Below are 21882 nucleotides of genomic sequence, written 5' to 3'. Positions count from 1 at the left end.
CGCGCGGGCCCCGGGCCGGGGGGCGCCCCCCCCCCAGCCGCTGGCCACTCTCCGAACAGTGCCATGTGAAGTGTTTGTCTTGTCCAGTGCTTAACACCCACTCCATCTCCAGGACAAACAGAATCATCATGACTCTGCTTTGATGAGCTGAAAACGAAGCAGACAGATGTGTAATTGCATTGTGTAGGAGAACATGGGGGGCGGAAGACCGCTGCAAATACTATTGACACCCAACTCCTCCGCTCCCTACTCACCTGCTCACCCTTCCCTACGCAAGCGGCTGGTGTTTAATAATCCTGCTGACATGAGCTTCCATGGAAGCTCCTAAGGTCCCTGCTCTCCGTGTTCAGTGTTTGTATGAGAAAGAGCAGAAGCAAGACTCGATTCCTTCCAGCCATTTGTCTTCTCCAGTAGCACAAGTCTTCCTTCCAGCATTGTATCATCACCCACAAAACTGCCGTTGTGGGAAGGACTCTGGGCTCTACTTAAACCTCTTCCCGGCTGGTTTTATGACAGCGGTGCAGACGCTTATGCTGCCGCTCCTCCTGCTGTGAGGCCTGGTGAATCTGGGCTGCGGACTGTGGTAGCCCAGGAGAACGGAAAGTTACAGCACAGGCACAGTCCTGCACCAAAGCAGTTTTAGCATTGCATGCAAACTAGCTAAAAAGGAAATTGGAATAAAATAATAAATAAAATAATAAATGAATAGACCTAAAAAGATCACAGCTGGGCAAGATGAATAAAACAGCTGAAGAATAAATTTTTACTGCTACCTAAATAAAGCCATCGCAAGCTTTTCATTAATGCAAGGGAGCCCAGCCTTGTACAGAGCTTTCTTTTTTGTGTGTGTGAATGACCAGTGGGCTTGGTTGTGAAGTGCTGATTGAGCTGACTTTTTAATGTAACAAGTGGCTGGAAAGACTTGGAGAATTATTCTCAGCTGTAACAGAGCGGCGAATGCCATATTCCTCAATCCACAGCCTTACTGGTTTATTACTGTTCTGAAAGCCAGCAACACGTGTCGCACAAAGCAGGCTTCTTCTATTTGGCTGTGTAAAAGCTGACACACTGGAAAGATTAAATATCTTTCGATGCTTAAAAACCAGCTCCAAATCTCTATTCGAAATGCAGAGAAACTCCTCTGAACCATACGGACAGATTGCTGCCTGCACTGTACAAACAGACCGCACAGATGAGATCTGCATTCAAACTCTACGAGGGGAACCAGTTGTAGCAAAGAATAGGAGGCTTGCACAAACCAGCATCTGACCCTGATCACACGGCTTTTCAGACCCCGATTCCCCAAGGAGAAAAGTCAAAAGATGCATTGACACAAGTTGCCACAACTGTGACTGGCATCTGGACTAGTTTACAGCATCAGACTCGAACCATGGCGAGACCACAGGAGAGCTCAGATTCTGGCTCTCGTTCCCACACGCTGTTATGCTCTGGGTTTTCAGTCAGGATGGGGGCTTGGAGACCACCCAGGAGCCACTTGAGCTCTTTTAAACACATCCTCTCTTCTTTCCACTCTCCAGATTTCTTCTCTGGGAAGAAATTCAGTAAGCCCGCAGGGGACTAAAGCTTGTCTTGACCTATCTGTTGGTCCCTCTGGGAGCACTTGCACTAGTTGGTGGAGCGGTGAACTGCAGAGATGGCCATGATGGGATACATGCTGCTAGAACCTGATGGGCTCATAACTCGCACCTCGAGTCCTGTGTGCAGTTCTGGGCTCCACAGTACAGGAAGGACATCGAGGTGCTCGAGAAGCTACAGAGAAGGGCAATCAGGATGATTAGGGGAATAGAGGGTAAGTCTTATGAAGAGAGGTTGAGGGAGCTGGGGCTGTTCAGCATGGAGAAGAGGAGGCTGGGGGGAGATCTTACTGCTCTCTACAACTACCTGAAAGGCAGCTGCAGTGAGACGGGTGTTAGCCTCTTCTCCCTAGTGAATAGCAATAGGATAGGAGGGAATGGGTTCAAGTTGCGCCAAGGAAAAGTTTAGATTGGATATTAGGAAAAACTTCTTCACCAAAAGGGTGGTGAAGCACTGGAATGGGTTCCTGAGGGAGGTGGTGGAGTCACCATCCCTGGCCATGTTTAAAAAACGTCTGCATGTGGCACTTCAGGAGACGGTTTAGTGTTAGGGTGGTGTAGGGCTGTAGGTTGGACTTGATGGTCTTAAGGTCCTTTCCAACCTTGATGTTTCTATGATTCCACACAGCAGTGCCGTAGACAGACCCATGTACTTCCACTGGATGTGCAAAGCTGCCCAAGTTCAAGGTCTGTCCAGGGATGTTTTATCAGTGCATGGCATCTGCTGCTGCTAGTGCTGGCTTCCCATGGTTTGAACTGGCCATGGGGATAGCTGGCACCGCTCAACTCTCCTAAATTTCTTCCTATTTCCTGCTAAAACTTCTTCTAAAAGGCAGGGCTTGTACCCTTGGCTAGAAGGACTGCCTATGGATGGTGAGGCAGGCCTCTCTGGCAACCAAGAAGCAGACATTAAAGAAATGTGTACATGCCAAGAAGTAGAAGGGGTTTACATGACAGCTTTACTTATCCTCCCTTCCCAAAAAAGAGCTTTCAGTTCAGCACTCTGTTGTCCACCTGCAAGTGCTGCACGTATTAGCTGGTGTCACCACACACAAGCTCATGGCAGAAATATCCAAACCAAGTATGAGACCATGGTGGAGGTCATCTAAGTAAGGGAGGAAGGAGAGGACAAAATGCAAGTAGAAAGTAATTTGTCATTTGAAGGGAATTTGACCCATATAAGCCTTAAAGAAGGAAAATGTCAGAAGGTCAGAAGTTGACAGAAGAGCAAGGAAGAGATCTGGACCCTAGGAGTAACACAGGTTCACAGTCATGGAGTAGCAAACAAAGAGCTGGTCCTTCATCCACAGAATGTTTGATCACCATTTCTGTGCAGGAAAAAAAGTGTAGCAAAATGATTCAAAAGCAGCTCACTGCAACAACAGCAGAATGGAGAAGGGGGGATGGACAGTGAGTCTGGTCACAGTACAGACAAAGTCACAGCAAGCACCAGGCAAGAGCAGATCTGTGTAAACCAGCATGAGAAGAAAGCTCATGTAAAGGGGTAGATTACAGAAGTTAGAGAACCAGCAGACAGAAGGGAGCAGGTCCATCTGCAGCTGGAGAGTGGAAGGAAGAAGGGGAGTTGTACTCCTGTGAGAAAACAGCAGGGAGCACTGTGCAAAGAGCAGGTTGGAGAGAGGATGGAAGGGCTGTGCCTAGAGAAAAGAAGGTGTAGCCAGGAGGTGCATGCCAGGACATCAGCAGTCAGAGCTCAGGAGAAAGGGAAGTCTGTGCCGTGTGTGAAGGCGAAGGTCTGAGAAGCGCAGCCAGTGCGTGGCCGTGCACAGCACGAGGCTGTGCTGGGTGAAATTGAGAGTCACAACAACAAAAAGCAGCAGCAAACACCGAAAGAGAGGTGGAAGTTAATAGTGAGGAAGAAAAGTTTAGCATGTGCAGGAAAAGCACAAGAGAAGAGGCTGTGTGCAGGGAGGCAGGGGAACACCCTCAAAATGGGCAGGCTACAGAGAGCACGGGGCAGAAGCAGGTCTACAAGACCTGCTTGGCAGAACAAGTGCATGTTAAATAATAATATTAATTAAAAAAATTATTTAAAAGGCAGGAGATGTTATATTATCCAGAGGGGGCACAGATTAGAAACACAGCCCCTGGCAAGAGGGTGCAGTTGCAAAGGGCAGGGTGGACCAGGCTGCACAAGACTGGAAACAGCAACAGTCATGAAGCAGGAGCAACCTGTAAGGGGCTGGAAGCTGAGGCTGCTGAGGGAGGGAAGGGGTTCTTCAATCCCCGTAAGTCTCACAGGAATGTGAAAGAGAAGGTTGCTATGAGCGTTGGTTGTCCCTGCCGGCAGCTGGTACTGTAGCTGAAGAAGAGGGGGTGACAACAGTTATGCAAGGCCGACACAGAACGAAAAGTTTAATTTCCCAGAGCACTCCAAAGGGCACCATTCAAATGCTTGCACTATCCCCCCTCACAAAAGGGAAGGAGTTGGTACCTGTAGGAGGCCAACACCCCGTGACCCACCCTGGAGTCCTGACTAACACTGTGTCACATCCCCAGTCTCTGTGTTTTTATCTCTTTCAAGAAAAAGAAGATTTCACAACCTCAGACACAACGTTGCAGCAAAACCTCCGTACAGCCACTGTATGTCACCGGACCTCGCCACGGACCCCTGCCAGGACCAAAGTGTAGCCTGTGTCACTAGCAAATCATTTGGCAGATATATTTGCAGCCTTTTAAGATACAATTTATGTTCTTTAATCACTACAGCAGCTTCAGCTACTTGTAATAATCAGCAGCCCACCAGATGTGGGCAAAGTGCTACTTTTAAGGGCACTGCCGAACACCTACAAACAAAACTGGCACACACACAACCAGTCAGCATGGCTAAGCTAAAGCCCTTTGGTAGGCTAAATAATTTTATTTGCTCCCGTAAAATATTTTTAAATAATATAAAGGCCTTACTTAAAAACTTTAAGTAAAATCAACTTTTTTAATAAGCAAGGCTTTCAACAAATGAACCCCTAGAAGGTGTCCAAACCCAACGAAACTACATATGCTTTTTTAATCATGTTTTAACCTGCCCCGGAGCTTTACCAAGATGCTTATGCCAACCCCTATACTTCAGCAGGGCCACGTGAGGAATGTGTACTACAGGGATGGGATGACGGAATCTTCCTGGACCAGGTGAGGAAGGTTCATCTCTGCTGGATCATGACATGTCTACCCAAAGGACTATGTGTCCCTTCCCTGTGCCTTGTCCCAGACAGCATGGAGCACACGGGGCTCTTTTCTCTTGGCTGTATCCCTGCAGCCAGCTGGCCCCAGTAAGCCCAGATCCAGTGTTCTGGATGGAGGCAATTGTAGAAAGAGGAGCATGGAAGTGCCCACTGCTGCATGGTCTGGTGGAACTGCAGGAATCTGTGACGGAAAACAGCTCCCAGAGCATCTTGCTTGCACGACTCTTCCTCAGCAGCCCAGACCTCCAGTATGGGTCCAGCTGAGCCCAGAGAAGTGCTGCACTTCCCCACCAACACACAGTGTGAACAGTGGAGAATCAGGGAGCATGTCTCTGTGGACAAGTGTGGCAGGAGGCACTGTGCAGATGAGCAGCAGGCAGCCCGAGGTTTTCAGCACACTGCAAACAGTAGGGAATATCTGCTTTGTTTTCCTCCCTTGCACTGTCAAAAACCCGCCCACTGCAATTGCAACCTGGGGACTTAGTGTGATGTTTTCTAGCGGAGTTGAAGCAAGCTGAGATTGCCCTTGGAGTTGCTGTAACCTACTTGGTGCAGTGTCATTTCTGGTCTGGACAGAGGAGTGTCCCAGAGGAATTTGTGTAGCTCAGCATGGGTTGCCAGCAATGCTGGTAAGCTGGGCAGAGCATGCCTTCATGCAGAAGGTCTCCTCCATCCCCATGTCCTGCCTGGATGGGTTATGGCAGCAGTTGGGCGGCGCTCTGGGTTTTTTTTTCTGAATGGCCCTTCACTGAGTCCTGTCCCTCCTGTAGCAATGGATGGAGATCAGCTTTCCCTCCTCTCTGGTCACTATCTCCATTTGCAGCATTAACAGCACTCTGGCTTCCCTGAGCCATCAGTGGGAGGAGAATAAAAAAGAAAAGAAAAAAAAAAAAAAAAAAAAGCATCTCCAACAGTATCCGAGGGCGTATTTTTCCAAAATCCACCTTTTGCCCACGTGGCAATGCTTCTTTAACACTTGCACAGAGGGGATTACTGTGCAGACACCCCCACACACTTGAATTTGGGGGATCCCAGCAGCCTGGGATCACCACGCTTTCTTTCAGTTCCCCAAACTAGGTCACACACACTACCACTGTTTTTTAAAACTAGAGAGATACAGTTCTCATCAGCTTAAACAAGGAAAAGATCAAACATCAAACTCTGGAAGCAAGGGAGGTAAATGGGGCAGGGGCAGTGAGCACTGCACACATTGGCTTAAGCGTGCCTGAAGGCAGACACTGCCCACCACCAGTGATCACTATGGTTTGGGCTAAGACCTGAAGTGATGCCTCTTCTGGGCACAAGTATTGCTTCTTTTGCCCTAAAATAAGTCCACGACTTTCAGATAAAATCTTCTAATATGTCGTCTGAGAGTTCTGCCACAAAATTATCAGAACTGATCAGAAAACCTTCCCATGCTGAGACAGGCAGTTCTAGGAAGGTGGTGACCCCAGCTGGGACTGTGGTCAGTTGCGTGGCCTCTCTACTGACCCCCAGAGTCCTCTGTTGTCCAGCATTTGGGGGATGTCATCTGAATTCTTGAGGTTCTCCCACAGGACAACCCATGGAGGTCCTCCGTAGCATGTGCCTATTCAAAGGTCTCCTCCAACGCTCTGCAGCAGCAGCACATCACACATGCTGCAGCAGAAGGCCATGAGAACAGCCTTCATTTTCTTCTTTTTTTTTTTTTTTTTTAAATTTATGAGGGTGCACCCCTAGGTGGGCTGCCACAATCAACTGGCTATTCTGCCACGCTGCCAAGACATACCTTACCCCGTTCCAAAATTTTCAGTCTTTTCCCTGAAGAGCTTGGCAAGAAAGGTGGTCCTCATGCATATATTGTTCTGCATATGCAGAAGAAAGGACTTCAGCTCACCCCTCCTAGGCTGTGAGCAGCCTACAAGATCAAATCCAAGCATGCAAACGGATGAGCTAACAACAAAGGCAGCTGCAGAACAGTAGGACTCTTCAGTGCAACAAGCCTTAAATATGAAACCTAGGGGCATCAAACTCTGGTGATTGTGAAGCAGTCTCAAATTCAGATACTAAAGATCCATACAGTCAGATAGCAGCAATCTTATTTGAGATTCACATATGTATTTTATCATAATTGGATGTTTGTCTTCTGTTTTTACAAGCTAAGAAAAAATGCTGAAGTAAAACACTCAAAAGCTAATGCATGTTAGCTGGGCTCTGCAAAAATCAAGACCCTCTTTATACTTTAAATGTTACAGAGTGATTCTCAGAGCCTCCATTTAGAGATTTAAATAATCCTCTCAACCTTTCAAGATATAAAGCACAAAATATATGAGTAAATACATATTTTAAAATGTATGTGAGAAATCTTGAGCCAACATGTCAGCGGCTTCTATACAGAAACATAATGCTTAGCACATCATATGATATGGTACCACATAATATCATACTGCCGCTTAGTTTGACAGCAAGAGAGATATAAGAATAAATTGGCAGATGTATTTGTTACTTTTAAAAGAATACCTGTCCCAAGTGGAGTGTCCTTTACAGGTTTGACAAGGATGAATAGCCAGGTTTCTTTAAACATGACATTGGTGAATACCAGAATATAATTAGAAAAGGTATGGATTAGCATTTCTTGACCTTTTACTGTGACAAGTATTCACTGATAATCTTGAGATTACTGCAGCTGACAGTTACTGAAATATAACCAGACTAACCCCAAAAGCTACAGTCCTAAATACCTCAGCCCTGAAAGACAGGATAGTTTCCCAAGTTTCTTCATTAGATACACTGTATTACTAATGATTAAAAATTAATACTCCCCTTCCCCAAACACTGTCTGGATTTTGGACAGTTTGCTGTCTAGAATGATATTCCAAAGGAATATTTAAAAGAAAATACAGAACATGAATCAGTTCTTTAAAAGTCTTGTCTCTCAGAACACAGCACATTATTGATCTGTTGATAAAACCAGCATTTACATTAGTTAAAAAACCGAAAAAAAATCAATCACTCTAAAGGAAACTTCTCTCCATTCACACTCCTAAGGGGGCATTAACAAAAAATAATGACAATAGAAACCAATTAACACAGATCATGGTTCTTACCCTGGTAACTTTTCACTAGTGTCATCTTGTTGTAATCTTCTGATAAAATGAATTCCTGAGGGAGGAGAAAGGAAGAACAAAAGAAACAGTGCTTAGAGATGTAAAGTGTTTGAGTGTTTTCATTTCAATTAGCTACCAAGGTAAGCTCTCCCTTATTTGCAACCACAGCCCTATCTATACTTTTGCTAATTTTGAGTACCTCCACTAAAAAACTGAATTATTTAACTTTTTTAAGCTGCCTAAGAAACATCACACTGAATCACACAGAATTGGCCTAGACTGCAAAAACCTTTAAGAGTCCAACCATCAACCTAACACTGACAAGTCATCACTAAACCATATCCCTAAGCACCATGTCTATCTCACTCTTATATTCCTCCAGGGAAGGGGTCTCAACCACTGCCCTGGGCAACAGGTTCCAATGCCTGATAACCCTTTCAGTAAAGAAATTCTTCCTAATATCCAACCCAAACCTCCCTTGGTGCAACTTGAGGCCATTTCCTCTTGTCCTGTCACTTGTTGCTTGGTTGAATAGTCTGATCAACTGCTTCTGAACAGAATGGTGGAGATAAAAGAGGAACCATTTAAAAAAAAGAAGTCAAAAAAGCTGATAGAAATGGCTGGCTATGAGCGGAGGTATCATAAAATGAGATACCTGAGATCTGGTACGCAGCAAAACACCGTTAGGTTGTGGAGTCTCCTTCTCTGGAGACATTCAAAGCCCACCTGGACGCATTCCTGTGTGACCTACTGTAGGTGATCCTGCTCTGGCAGGGGGGGTGGACTAGATGATCTTTCGAGGTCCCTCCAACCCCTGACATTCTGTGATTTGCTCACGACTGCCTCGGCAGAAACCTGCATATGCAGATAGCTACTTGTGCACAGGCATGCATGTGTGTATACACGGCAGTCCATGTATGCACATACACTACATCCAGACCTGAACGCTCAGGAAACTCAATATAATAATGTAAAGAGCCCCCTGAGGTTGCTCAGTCCAATCTAGGTACCAATACCCCATGACAGGAACACGTTTCTGATTTCTGTTCAAAAAGCCTCTCGGCGCTCCAGACAAATAGAACCTCCCCACCTTGATTTTATCCCACTACTGGTCAATATTTATCCTGGTATCTCAGAAGCAGACTTTCTTGCTTTGCTACTGCTTTGCTGTGGCTAACAAGCAGCTGTGCGTGGGACAGGGGCTGGCTCAGCCCAGGCTGAGGCTGCCTGGGAGGAGATGCACGGTGTGACCCAGCTGGCCGGGGAAGAGCAGGGCAATGGGATCTGAGTCTGCAGCCCTGTTGCCTTGGGGCTGCCTGTTCAACATGGCTTTTGCACAACGAAATTATGAAAAAGGCAGCTAAGAGTCTGCATGGCAGCCTCAGCTTTTGGAAACACCTTGCATGGTTAAACTGAGTGAGCACCTGCGTGTCCCTGCCGCTCCTTTAGAAAAGAAGAGTTGCTCAGAGCTGGGGAAACGCTGGTCACCACAAAACTCCTGCAAAACCTCTCTGGAGGAAACACCCAGGGAAAGGGTAAGCTCCGTGGCACAACCGCGTGAATTAGCTTTCAAATGCTGTCGGGTATCTGCATGAGTACACCACGTACTCAGAGAAACACAACAAATAAACAAGGAGTGTAAAACCACATCATATTAATAATTTATAGCAAACTACACAAAACTCCCTTAGCTCATCTGCCTAGGGAACAGAAGTAAAATCTAGCTAGTTAATCTAAAATAGGATGAAAAATAAAAGAAACATTACAAATACAAAATAAGCTAAATTTTACAGCATACGCTTGTGAAATGTTCATGGACAAGCACTGCCAAAGCAATGTGCAACAGCAGAGTGGACTTCAGGAGCCCACAGACTGTATTTAACCAAACATTTAGTGCAAAAGAGCATGAGAAGACATCCTAACCACAGAAAAGCCAGTATTTACCCACAGTTTCCAAACTGGAATTAAAAAAAGAAGGTCACTCTACCTACAGTGACCCCACAGAAAATGCAATCTGTACAACTTTCCAGCACCAGGACTGCCCTAACACACTGTAACTACTGCCTGGCACCAAGGGGAAGAGGCTACAATACTCATCTGTGGAACATCTACCGATCCTAGCTTCCAGGAAAACAACCACGAGTGATTTGAGGCAGCTATGTATGTAGTTTGCTGTTTCCAGGTTTCTGTTCCTAACTTATTTATAAATATGTTCTTTTGAACTTCTCTACTTCATCTTCGTCTCCTTAATCTGCTCTACCTCCCATTAGCTTTCCCCTGCAGCTGAGGACTACGGTGGGGAGTGTTATTTAAACAGCAGTAACAAATCAATTAAGTCAGATGGATTTCTACAGCAGGGTCACCTTAACTCTACAAACCACAGAAAGTTAAAAATCTGCTCTACCTCGCTCGCTACTTACAGAGGAAGCGGTGTTCATTAGCACTGCCTGATGAATACTAAACCACCACATGAAATGCTTTCTTACAAAGCCTACTGAAAGCAAGACCCTCTACTATGAATACTCAACGTTTTGCTGTTGTTACCTAGGGAGGAATGGCCTCAGTTGCTGCCACATGTGGTGGGAGAATATGTCTGTCCTTCCCACCCATCTGTCTGCCCCAACTTTGACTGTGGTGACACACAGATGCTGGTGACTTCAGGTGGGATGAAAAATGTGATTTGCATTTTCATTGCGTTTTTCCCTCGATAAATTTGATGCGGCCATTCTGTTCTGTGATCTGAACAGCCCCATAGTTTCAGTGGAAGACTGAAAGGGCTTTTGAGTCTTTCCACTATAATGCAGCGAATCAAACACAGTTGCAGTTCGTAAGGTTTACTCAAGTACTGATTAGTTCTGCACACTTTAATACAAACCACAGCCGTATACTATTAATACACTGCTTCCTACAGAGAGATAAGCAAATACAGTACAAAATAAACAGTTCAAATTAACCTGAACACTGGACACAATTTTTTCTTCCTTTTTTATTTTTCCTCCCCTGAAGATTTCTTGCTTTTCAAGCAAGCATATGATAATCTGCAATGTATCTTGTTGCTTTGCATTTTCTAGTCTTTCTCCGGGTCTTTTACTCCCCACTCCTCTTTGCACTATCACGTGTTTTTCCATTGCATTCATTCCCCTCTTCCTCTCAAGGCCAAATGTCTTAGCTGCGTCAATAGACAGGTATTTTAGCACAGGGCACCTTGCTCAAGAAATTCATGCCCTATTGCACATACATTGTGTCATCTGCACTACAAAAACACCGACTACATCTCTTTCACGTTGCACCAGCAGAAACTGTTTTGTGTCTTTTTATTCTGTCATGCATAGATGTTTTCCTCCTCTCAGAGTTGCTGACGCTCAGCTCTCATTAGGCAGCTTTTTAGTTCTTCTTAATGAGGGAGAAAGGCTGAGGTCACCCGCATAGCTCAGCCAGCGCTTGTTAACAGAACAGGGAAAGATTTCAGAGTCCTGTGCAAGCGCTTTTGCAAACAAGGCTCTGGGATATATCAGTGCTCAGGATGGCAAAACCAAAGCCCCTCCTTGCAAGGATTAAAAACATTTTAGCTCTTTGCTCTTCAGAGGTTTTTTTGGAGCTACTTTACTACTTTTTTTACCATACTAAAAATGTTACTGATCAGTCTTGGCTGTTACAGGTAAGGCTATTATTACAGCCGTGACTTGATACCGTGAAAGTCTTCACAAAGTAGAAAGGAGAAGTCTCGAGCATCTGAAAATACTGTCTGATCAATCTAGCACCCACTATTGTACAAAGACTATTAACTACAGCTCCAGGGAGCGCACCTCCCTCACACTCAACCATATACACCCACCACAAATTTCACTTGAGCCTAAAGATTCTGTGAATTCTCATCCTGGAAATATCAGCAGTGTGTTTCAAATGAGTCTTGCTAAGGCAAACAAAACCCACAAGTCAAGTGTGTGCCATTTTAGAGTCCTTGGCCATGGGGCTGGCTGACTCTGCCCAGGGTCCAAGGAAGACCCTTGCCTGTCCAGAGCTGCAGGTGGATGCCAACTGATATATCCCGAAATGGCACTAGAGACCTCTGGTTAGGCAATCAAATACATTTCTGACACTTAATGATCTTTGTATATTAGTTAAGTGTAACCCATTCACAACCTGGTTCCCATCCCAGGGAATTTACTAGCTCTGTTCTAATAGATGCACCACTCTGAGAGCACACTGCAAATCTCCTTAAATACTTGACTTCATCCTGTTAACACAAGTGACCAGCAGCACTTTCGAGTCTTCCAGAGAACAACAGACCCACTTCAGAAATTAAAGAGAATAAAGACTCTTTAATCTGCTGTGAGAGCCTACGTTTATGTCTGTTACAAAGAAAGCACTCTAAAAATTATTAGAGTGGTGTTTTTCACTTTATAAATTGCAAAACCTGGGAGAGAACAGAAACTATCATGTAGTTTTCTTGAGGGAAAAAACAGTAAAACTTCCCACAGTGGCAGAGGGGAAGGGTGCACATCAGAAGACTCAGTCTCAGGTATTCAAAGTGTTGTTTATGGCCAAACCTGTAGACACCTGCAAGATCAGATCATGTGGAAGACTAATTTATCTTAATAAGTACCATTCCCAAGGAAGAACTCTAAAGGGGTTATTCTGGTGCCCTGTCATCCTTGTGGCCCTGATCAAGGTGTGTAACAGCTTAATCTAGACACAAGCATGGTCAGCAAAAGAGATCAATTTAATTCACCTTCAGTTACCTAAACACTAAATCACCCATTTAATTCTTCCCTGAAAAAGGGAGAGAGATTTCTGCTATTCTAAAGAGTTTCTAAGGCAAGTAGCATAGGTGTCTCCAAAGGCAATTCACCTCTACTGGCTACAGAACCTAATGATTAACTTTACCCAGGAAGCTAATTTTCAGATACATGAAACTAGATGAGGAGTCTCATCTTGGCTGTGGAGGTCTCCTGTCTCCTGCAAGTAATAGACATCTCCTCTATTTCTTCTTCTTGGGGTGTCTTGAGAGCATGTTCTTCTCCACTTCAGAGCAAGGAATTTATGACCATGTCTTTTGGTTTCCAAAAGGGACCTTAGGCAGTCCCTAAGATATAAAATAACAGAAAAGCCACTTCTTTTCAAATAAGGTTTGCAAAGTGTAAAAAAACAACACCAAAACCCAAACATGTTTATAGAAACATTTTTTTTCTTTTTTACTTTAGGTGCCACTGCTATTCAAGCAAGATGTTAGACAGTCTTTTGCTCAAGAGACTGGTCTACTGTGCTGCACAAAATGTTTCTGCAGTCTGCATGTTGAGAAGTTACATAAGGTTGAAAACAATCTCTTCATCTCTATAGAAGTGAAAATTGTCACTATTTCACAAGGAAAGGAGGCTGTACAAGCTCACCTCACAGTGGCTTTGCTGGAACATTTTCTGTGACAATAGCATTGCTGCCCATCCTTCTTAAATTGTACTACACACATTTCTGAGGTGCCAGGCTTATAACCAAAATTCATCCAGTTCACCAAAAAAATCATGTAAAAGAAAAAAGGCAGTTCCACTTTCTCATCCCCATTCACATCTGACAGTGAAAGCAATACTTCCTTGCACTGTAAAACAATTATTTTGGGATTATGTGGCACTCTCGTGACTATTATATCAGCTTCAGCTCTTGCCAGGAGTCCTCTCCCTCTACACAGTCAAACTGATGATGTAGAATGATTTTTCATCATTTTTTTTCGGTTCTGCACCCAGCGTGACCATGGGTGTCGGGTGTTACCAGAAGCGCTAACATGGAACAGCTAATTCCCAAGTATTTCAAGCTCCTCAGGTAAATTGCCTGTGCTCTTCCTTCGAGGGCCACACAATTAAAAGTCAGGGCACTAAGGTCACCTCGTTGCACTAAGTTCTCTTATTCTGTGGTCAGCATGCCCTGCCTGTATGCTCCTGTGCTAAAATCATCATCATAGCTGTTTCCAGAAAGGAAAATTTATCCTTTCCTCCAGAGAGTGGTTGTAACCCACTTTCAAGTACCTGGGGATTTTATCTACCACCCTAATACTACTGGGACTTGAATATGGGGCTACCCTTACTCATCTTCCCACCTCTACCACTTGTTGTAGCACATCACAGTTGTGGCTTCTCTTACAAATCTTGGGTTTGCTCCAGAGGGAAACATTTCATCACCTGTGGAAGTTTGCGAAGTGCATCCCCTACCACACAACTGCCTGCAGCTACAGGGGACTAAATCAAGCAACACAGATAAGCCTTTCCCCCCTCCTATGTACTTATATCCATAAGACTGGAAAAAGAAAAGCCCATCTTAGCAACAAACAGAATCTGCCTTAGACATGGCAATGCATGTCTCTAAGTATCCAAAGTCACATGTTGATTTACCAACTGCATATTTCATTTGCCTTCTTTAGCTTCAGAATGGAAAATATTTGACTTCCATCAGACTCAAGCACCCTCTGACTCTTCAAGGCAAAATGCCCCCGAGATAAAGGACACATCTCTCCCGTCATGCCAGAGTATTTAAATACCTTATTTACAGTCCTTTACATTCCTCAAGGGCCTGGTGAAAACAAAAGTGCCTGGTAGGACTGGCAAGTTACAGCTATTTCAAGAGAATGGGAAGGAGGGAATTTCAGAGGTGCAGGGAATTCTCTGGCAGCTGTCCCAATTCCTAGATAAAAAAGAAGAAATCTCCTACAGGCACCAAAAAAACCACCCCACAACAAAAACAAAAAACCAACCAACTCTGCTACTAGTCCTTAATAGCTTTATAGGTCAAAACTTTCACATCTTTGATACAGCTCACAGGCCACAGCTAAAAAGGTCACACAACCTTTTCCTAAATACCATCTTGGCTTTAGTGCAGACAGCTGCCCTTACGTCAACCTGCAAACACTCAGTTATAAAGTCCATAAGGTAGAGACAACAGCAGGAAAAATCCGAAATGATGGTTAAATAATCTAAACTGGAAGAGAAGTCTATTGATAAGGCACAAGTGAAAAATAACTCTCTGACCCATGACCCTTCCCCAAAGTGATATAGCTCTTTACTCATCATCCCACAAGAAAAACCCACTAAGGTCAGCTGCTACCCTCTGTTCCAGATTTAAAAGACAGACTCTGGTTTTAATACCCTGCTTCCTTTCCACACACACGTATTTCAGATGTTAACGAAGCAAATCTTTCAGCAACAGCACTGCCAGTCAGGAGAAACTGCCCTAAAGAAAGTGAGAGGAAAACAAAATCTGAACCCAGAAGTTCAGAAAAGCAGCTCCCAGAAGATTATCTTTCCCCTTTTAATTGCTGCTTTCAGAAAACTTGACTAACTTGACTAACAAGGCGCTCACATTTAATAAAAAACAAAAACTGTTTTTCTGTGTTGCTATTTTTTTAAGAGATATGCACATTAAGACAGTTTGTTGAAATGCCTGAAAAATATTGTAAACCCCAGTCAATCTCTTTGTAGCAGTTGGAATGAACTTTTTAATCATCTGCCATTTTCTACACTAAAGCTTCAGTTTCACTAGCAGTAAAAAGTCTCTCTCCCAAACACTTGTAAAAATATCCTCACCACAACATCACACATATACTTCTCAAAAAGGAAGCATTTCAACTAGAAATCTTTGGATGTACTTACTGAGATTGTACCATTGTCTAGACCTATGGACAGCCTTCTGGTTTCCGGGTTAAAAGACATGCATGAACATGGAGCTGAAAAAAATGAACATGTTGATGAAGTTAACAAAACTGCCATTCTCATTTTCTTGAAGTTTTGGAAAGCCTAAAACTAGCTAACATGCTTTATGATGCTGTTCAGCATTTTGCCCCTTCCAGTAGACAAGCTTTGGGTTTTTTTAAAAAAAAAAAATGTTCTTGCAATTCATTCAACCCTATCCTATTAGGACATGGAACAATGACTATCTCTTGCTCCAGCTCCTTCATTTTTTTCTCACTAGTTATCTGAAAACAGGCATGTCATACAAGAGCAGTGGTGGTGTTCTGATATAAGCAGGCCTTGACATTTCAGTATAAATCCGAGAGATTACTTAGCTGAATAATTTAATTTTTTTACATTTGCCTGAACTTTGCTGACAATAAAACACTGTATTATGACAGAGGCTTGCATCCTACACCCTGCACCAAGAAAGTTAACCTGTAGCAAATAATTTGGATTGTAAGTCCAACCGTGCCCTACTCCAGTTTCACCACAGACAATACTCTGACAATATCACATACTATAAAATAAAATACTATACTATATATATAAAATACTATAAAATAAAACAAAATACTATAAAATAAATAAAATAAAAATAAAATGTTGTATGGAAAATTAGTCATTGTTTTATTATATCAACACTGCTCTAAGACACATTGGGATATACTCTTAATTTGCACACAGGTCAGATCCCTTGAGGATCGCATCAAGGTTAAAATCAGAATTTTCTTGCAAGAATTCAAGAGCTCTGCTTGGTTTGACTGAGAAATTGTGAAGTTGCATTCAGAAGGAAGAGATTGTATTTACTGCTCAACACAGCAGCGGGCAACTGGGAGTCCTGCTGTCCCAACAGAAGCCTTCAGGAATTATTTTTCAGCAGCAGTTGCCAACTGCAGTTAGGGGCAAGCATTTTTGCTCCTTCAGTACTGGTAAGAGTGGTTTTTAAATGATATATTTGTGATAGAGTACAGTCAAGATGTGCTTTTAGTTCTGCTTTTTCCCTCTCTCGGTTTCTACTCTCCTTTGTGATTGCTCACAGTTTTTTTGGTGGTAACAAGCTTGGAGCCCTCTCCTTTGCAGTACTGTATATCTGGTATATTTTCCATTTATGTAATGCCTCACTTAGGATTAAACAGCCCATAGCTCAGCAAATCTTCCTCCACAGTTTTGTTGACAACAAAGCTATATGAAGAGAATCTGTTGACTGTTTAACAAAACTTGTTCTACCTTCAGTATTGAACCCCTCCTTGAAGCATTTCCCAAAGGAAAACCAACAGCAAGCAAAAAGCCAACCAGTTCCACATCTAAGCAGGCACCTGGATTTATTTAATTCCTGGAAAGGCTGACAGAATTAAATCAAAGATGAGGCTTCAGTTCAAGAAAATTGCCAGAAAACAAACATCTAAATTAGGGCTAGTAATCAGTGACAAAATTGTTCTTTCCCTTATTTCTCCCTCAGAAAAGGCAAACTCGAATCGTCCCTTCAGATGATGGTGCATTACTGTTATATTGAGGCTTGTGGGATTGTAGCAGAATAAAACAGTTGTATGAAAAACAGACAGACCAAAAAAAAAGGCGGAATAAACATCAAATTCTTTTAAAAGCATTTAATGCAAGAACAGGCATATTCTACATATTAGCTTTCAAACACTAGACACTGTGCATACATTGAAAGAGCTCCCAGTAACTCCGAAGGCAATAAAGGAGCTTGCAGAGGAAAAGTCTCAAGTAAATTAACTATTTGAAGTATGCTTTCCCCAAATAGCCTGAAACACTTCAGACACAAAAGGTGAAAGCAACTGCTTGACACTGGCTGATAACAAAAAGTCACTTCTAAATTTTAGACCTGTGTGTACACAGTCACAGCAGTGTAAAGATATTTAGTACACTATAATAATTTTCCTAATGGAATTCTTCAGTAACATGTGCTCTTCTAAAAATCACTATCAGCACTAAAATTAGGTCCACAGTAGTTACACTAATGTAAGTTGAAGTTATGCCCCCTAAAGACTACAGCAGTTTGCACTTTAATGAAAATAAGATGACGTTCAGAAGATACTTCAGCACTTAGGCTCATTAAGAAGGGAAGAAAAAAAAAACGTAAATAAGAAATAAACGAAGAAAAAAAGAAAAAAGAGTCTTCCAAACTCTAAATTTCCAAGATGTTTGAGAACCTTTTCAAATAATAGCAAGGAAAAATAATGGCATTCTGAAGGCCCTCAACTTCAGTGCCTAGTTATGATTTGGATTTTGGACTGAAAAAAGATTGATCTGAACTACTACAGAGGGCAGGCAGGGTACTCCTGACACAGAAGCCTGGCTGTAGTCTTCATCTTAAATACAAGGTAAATACACTCTGATTTTAGCCTTTGAAAAACGAGTTACAGAGGAAAGCCCTATTACATGCTTTGTGCCTTCAGCAGTGTTTCACCTCTGCCGGAGGCTGAGGGAAGTAGAACAAAAATACAAACTTTGTACCTGAGTTCCAGGGACAACCCTATGCGTCTAAAAGTGGCATAGTTTAAGACGGCAGGAGGATGTTTTGCTTTACCTTTTTTGTACCCTCCTACCCAAAGCAGTGTTAGCCATGAAAATCATCGTAAGACAGATACTGTCCTATCTGCCTCAAAGACTGGATAGGCCACTGTTCCTCACCACAATAAATCCTTTACTCGATTCCATTTCTGTGAGAAGTTTTTCTTGGGTTGGGTTTGGATCTTTTTGAGTGGTTTTGGGTTTTAGGTTTTGTTTTCATTTGTTTCTTTCTGGCAAAGCTTACTTCTATTGACTACAAATCCTTTCCCTTTCATAAATCTGTGTCTAAGATGTGGCGTTTTGTGGGTTTTTTTCCTGTACAGGCACTGCCTAAAAGTCACACATATAACCATGGTTAAACTTCTATAAACTGTGTTACACATGTGTAACCAAGGGTACACATCTAACCATGACGAGGGTTAACATGCTCATCAGAGGTCTCTTGTTATTACTGTTGTTGAGACAATGCTGGCCTGAAAGAGATGTCTTAACCAGGTTTCCAGCTTCCTTTTGTATCCACAGTTTTACTAGAGGAGATGATCAAAAATGTGGCCACCATGTCATCCAGAATTTTCCAACCACAGAAACATCCACAGGCAGGGCATAAAATTGTGTAATTGGGGAAATTCCACCTCTAAAAGGCAGCAAGTGTCTCTACTATGAAGAGACCTACAATCTTGATCTTTTTTCCCAGGTATTCAGTGAGTTTCACATCAGAATACACTGATAGCCCCATTTAGGTGCAGAGGTTGACCAAAGAACATGGCTGACTTGGCCCAGCAGCTCATCCTCCTCATCTCCCAGAGTACTCAGGGTGCAAACTAGGTTATTAAGACTACCCGACACCAAACCATAAAATAGTGTAGGTCATGGACCACCATAACCAAAGTCATGAATCATGCTAATGGGCTATCTGTAGGTGGGACTGCCACTCACAGCTTGCTAAGCACCACAAAGGCACCATGGGGTCTACTAGATTTTTATGCAGGAGCCCTCTGGGCAGTCATTCTCTAAACAACAAAAAAATAGTATGAACCTAAACCAGAAACAGACAAAACTATCATTCCCAGTCAAGTGCAGACTTGTGCAGGGGCTGACTCAAAGACTTTCCTACAATTTCCAACCTTAAAGCCATTGCTGATAACAATATAATAGGCATTGCCCCAGTCATTAATTATACCTGATCATTCTTGAACTTGGTGAATAACACAGCACAATTTTAATATCTCACGGCTCAAAATAACAGTCTTCCAAATGAAGGAGCAGTGTCAGGTGTTCAGATTTATGAAGGAGCTTTAAAATAGTCCCCTTTGAGTGGATCTGGATCTACTCCATCTTTTCCAGTGAAGCTGTTATTACTGGCAATGATGCAGCCTTGCTACGACCAGAGGAGAACCTAACAAGATTTTAAAATGAAGATGTATGCAAGAACACCATATGCAAATAGAGATGTATCAGTGCCAAACTGCTAAAAAAGCCATTTCATAAGTTTGACTGGGGAAAGCAAACCTCCTAGAACAGGTCAAAGGAACTCAGGCCACTGCTTGTGATCATGACAGAGCTCCACAGACTGCCACATCATTAGCTGGTTTCCAATACGTTTTTGTGCAAAATCTTGAGCAGAAAGTACCTCTGAGGTTTGACATACTCTTATGAGATAGTCAATCACCAAAGGAAGAAGAAAGATCCTCCTCTCTACCAAATAAATGCTTTCCTGGAGCAGGCAGTCAAACACCAGGGACTCTCTAGGGTCTCGATGCTGTTTTGGTACTGAAACTTACACCTACTAAATAACTTTACATATCATGGAGACAGATGTCTTTTCCAAAGCTAGCTATCTTAGCTTAAAATAATTCTTTCTCCAGACAGTAAGAATACCTTGACGGACTTGACAAATGCTCCTTAATCTGTGGATTTAAGGTCAGCCTCATAAGCTTTCCAAAGACAGGCTAACCCAGCACATCTGAAGCTGATGGAGGAGCATCACCATACCCCTGCTGCTGGTGACCTGCAGAGATATACTCCTGCACTCAACTTAGGAGTTATGACAAACAACTAGGGCTGCGATTTTTTCAACTGTCTCTTGGAAAAATGAGCTTTGACCTGCAGTTTCTTTGAAAGCATGAATGCTCTCTCTGGGAGAGGAGACATACAGCAGATCGTAATGGAGTGGTCCGCCAGGGAGATTTGGTTTTCGACATTTAATTGCAGGGGTAAAATTGCTCTGTTGCTTCACTGGAAGAGCTGCCTTCCCTGTCTAGTATCCTCACTATCATATTAGCTGCCGCAGGATATTAAGTTCTTACCAAATAAAACCATTTACCATTGCACTCTAATGGACTGAGCACATGCAGTAGGAAGGGCAGAGTGATTTATACTGAAGACTTACAGAGCTTTATGGACTCCATTAGTGGCAGAGTGTAAGACTACATTTGGAGCTCCCACGTTTTTCAATCTACGTTTGCATTAAATGCTCACTCCTTGCCAGTATATCTGTATCCTTTTGCTGCTGTAATCCCTGATGCTTCTCAGAAGCATAGGCAGGCAACTTGGTAAAGCTTCACAGAAGCCAAGAGGATTGTTCAAGAATAATAATTAATATGCAGTGATAAGCTTGGAAATGGTCACAAACATGAAACTTCATCAAAATCAGAAAAGTCACTTTGTAAATACACAGTAAACAGTAAATAACTCCTTATACTCACATGGCATTGCATGGTATATGCTGGGCCAGTACTGCCCGCTGTCTCTCTTCAACCAGACACGAACTGTTCTATGAAAGAAAAAAGCACAACACGTGAGGAACAATGAAAAAATAACCATGAATGAAAACAAACTGGTGACAGTGGAGGTACAAGACCTTCTTCAAAACTAAATTATTTTGCTGAGAGGTAAAATGAGCCCCGTACTTCTCCTCCACCCCATTAGTTTGGAGCTGCAGTCCTCACATAGAGGCACCTAGAACCGCACTGTGGACCAGGCCTCCCGACAATCACATCAGTGGTTTCCTCTCTGCTAGAAGACCTTCCCAATGTATCGCAGAATTACTTTTGCCTTCTCATAATCATGTCATACTGGCAGGTCCCTGTCACTCAATCCACGGCCTTAACACTTGAGACACTTGTTCCTTGTTTCCTGAGCAGACAATCTCAACAAAGGCATCGACTGGGTCATTAAATATTTACTATTTCAGTCCTCACTGTCATTCATTTGTTTTGGTCCAATCTCAGAAGCCTCTTTCTAATTGAAGCTCTCTCTTAACTTTAGCTCATCAGTCATTTTCATCAAAACATGCCTAGGATGTGTCACCAGTTAAAGTAGCAGGCAACCAGTAATCTCCTGGCTTATTCCTGCCTAGCCCACCATCATCTCAATCACAGCTAATAACCTGCGCTACTGTTCCTCAAATCCTTACCATCTCTAATTTTAAGGAGTAAACTTCACACAATACTGTATTCCATGCTTTAGACCAAATGTATTGACGTTCTCTAAAAAAAATGAGTTATCCAAGACAGTAAAGTGTTAGCAAAGCACAATTTTAACGTGACATTCACTTTTATTTAGTCTTTTCTACGAAAATTAGCATGCAATAGTAGATACAAGAGGGATCTAAACAACATCTCCCTTATGAGGAAAGGCTGAAGGAGCTGGGTCTCTTTAGCTTGGAGAAGAGGAGGCTGAGGGGTGACCTCATTAATGTTTATAAATACGTCAAGGGGAGTGTCAGGAGGACAGAGCCAGGCTCTTTTCA

The 21882-nt window shown here is 43.0% G+C and overlaps 1 protein-coding gene across 1 annotated transcript in view; it reads right to left on the bottom strand.

Moving 5' to 3' along the window:
• Positions 1 to 20904, bottom strand: part of WDFY2 (WD repeat and FYVE domain containing 2) — a gene marked incomplete at its 5' end in the record, with an annotated part of 32912 nt that extends 12008 nt beyond the window's left edge. The window contains 4 exons of the mRNA XM_009879253.1: positions 10 to 147; positions 7882 to 7936; positions 15516 to 15589; positions 20837 to 20904. Coding sequence (XP_009877555.1) covers positions 10 to 147; positions 7882 to 7936; positions 15516 to 15589; positions 20837 to 20904 — 335 coding nt within the window. The remainder of the gene's footprint in view (positions 1 to 9; positions 148 to 7881; positions 7937 to 15515; positions 15590 to 20836) is intronic.
• Between the last annotated feature and the right edge of the window lie 978 nt (positions 20905 to 21882).

Source organism: Apaloderma vittatum, unplaced genomic scaffold, assembly GCF_000703405.1.
Source record: "Apaloderma vittatum isolate BGI_N311 unplaced genomic scaffold, ASM70340v1 scaffold5242, whole genome shotgun sequence".
Classification (NCBI taxonomy): Eukaryota; Metazoa; Chordata; class Aves; order Trogoniformes; family Trogonidae; genus Apaloderma; species Apaloderma vittatum.
Note: the sequence above shows the minus strand (reverse complement) of the source record. Positions and strands in the feature narration are given on the sequence as shown.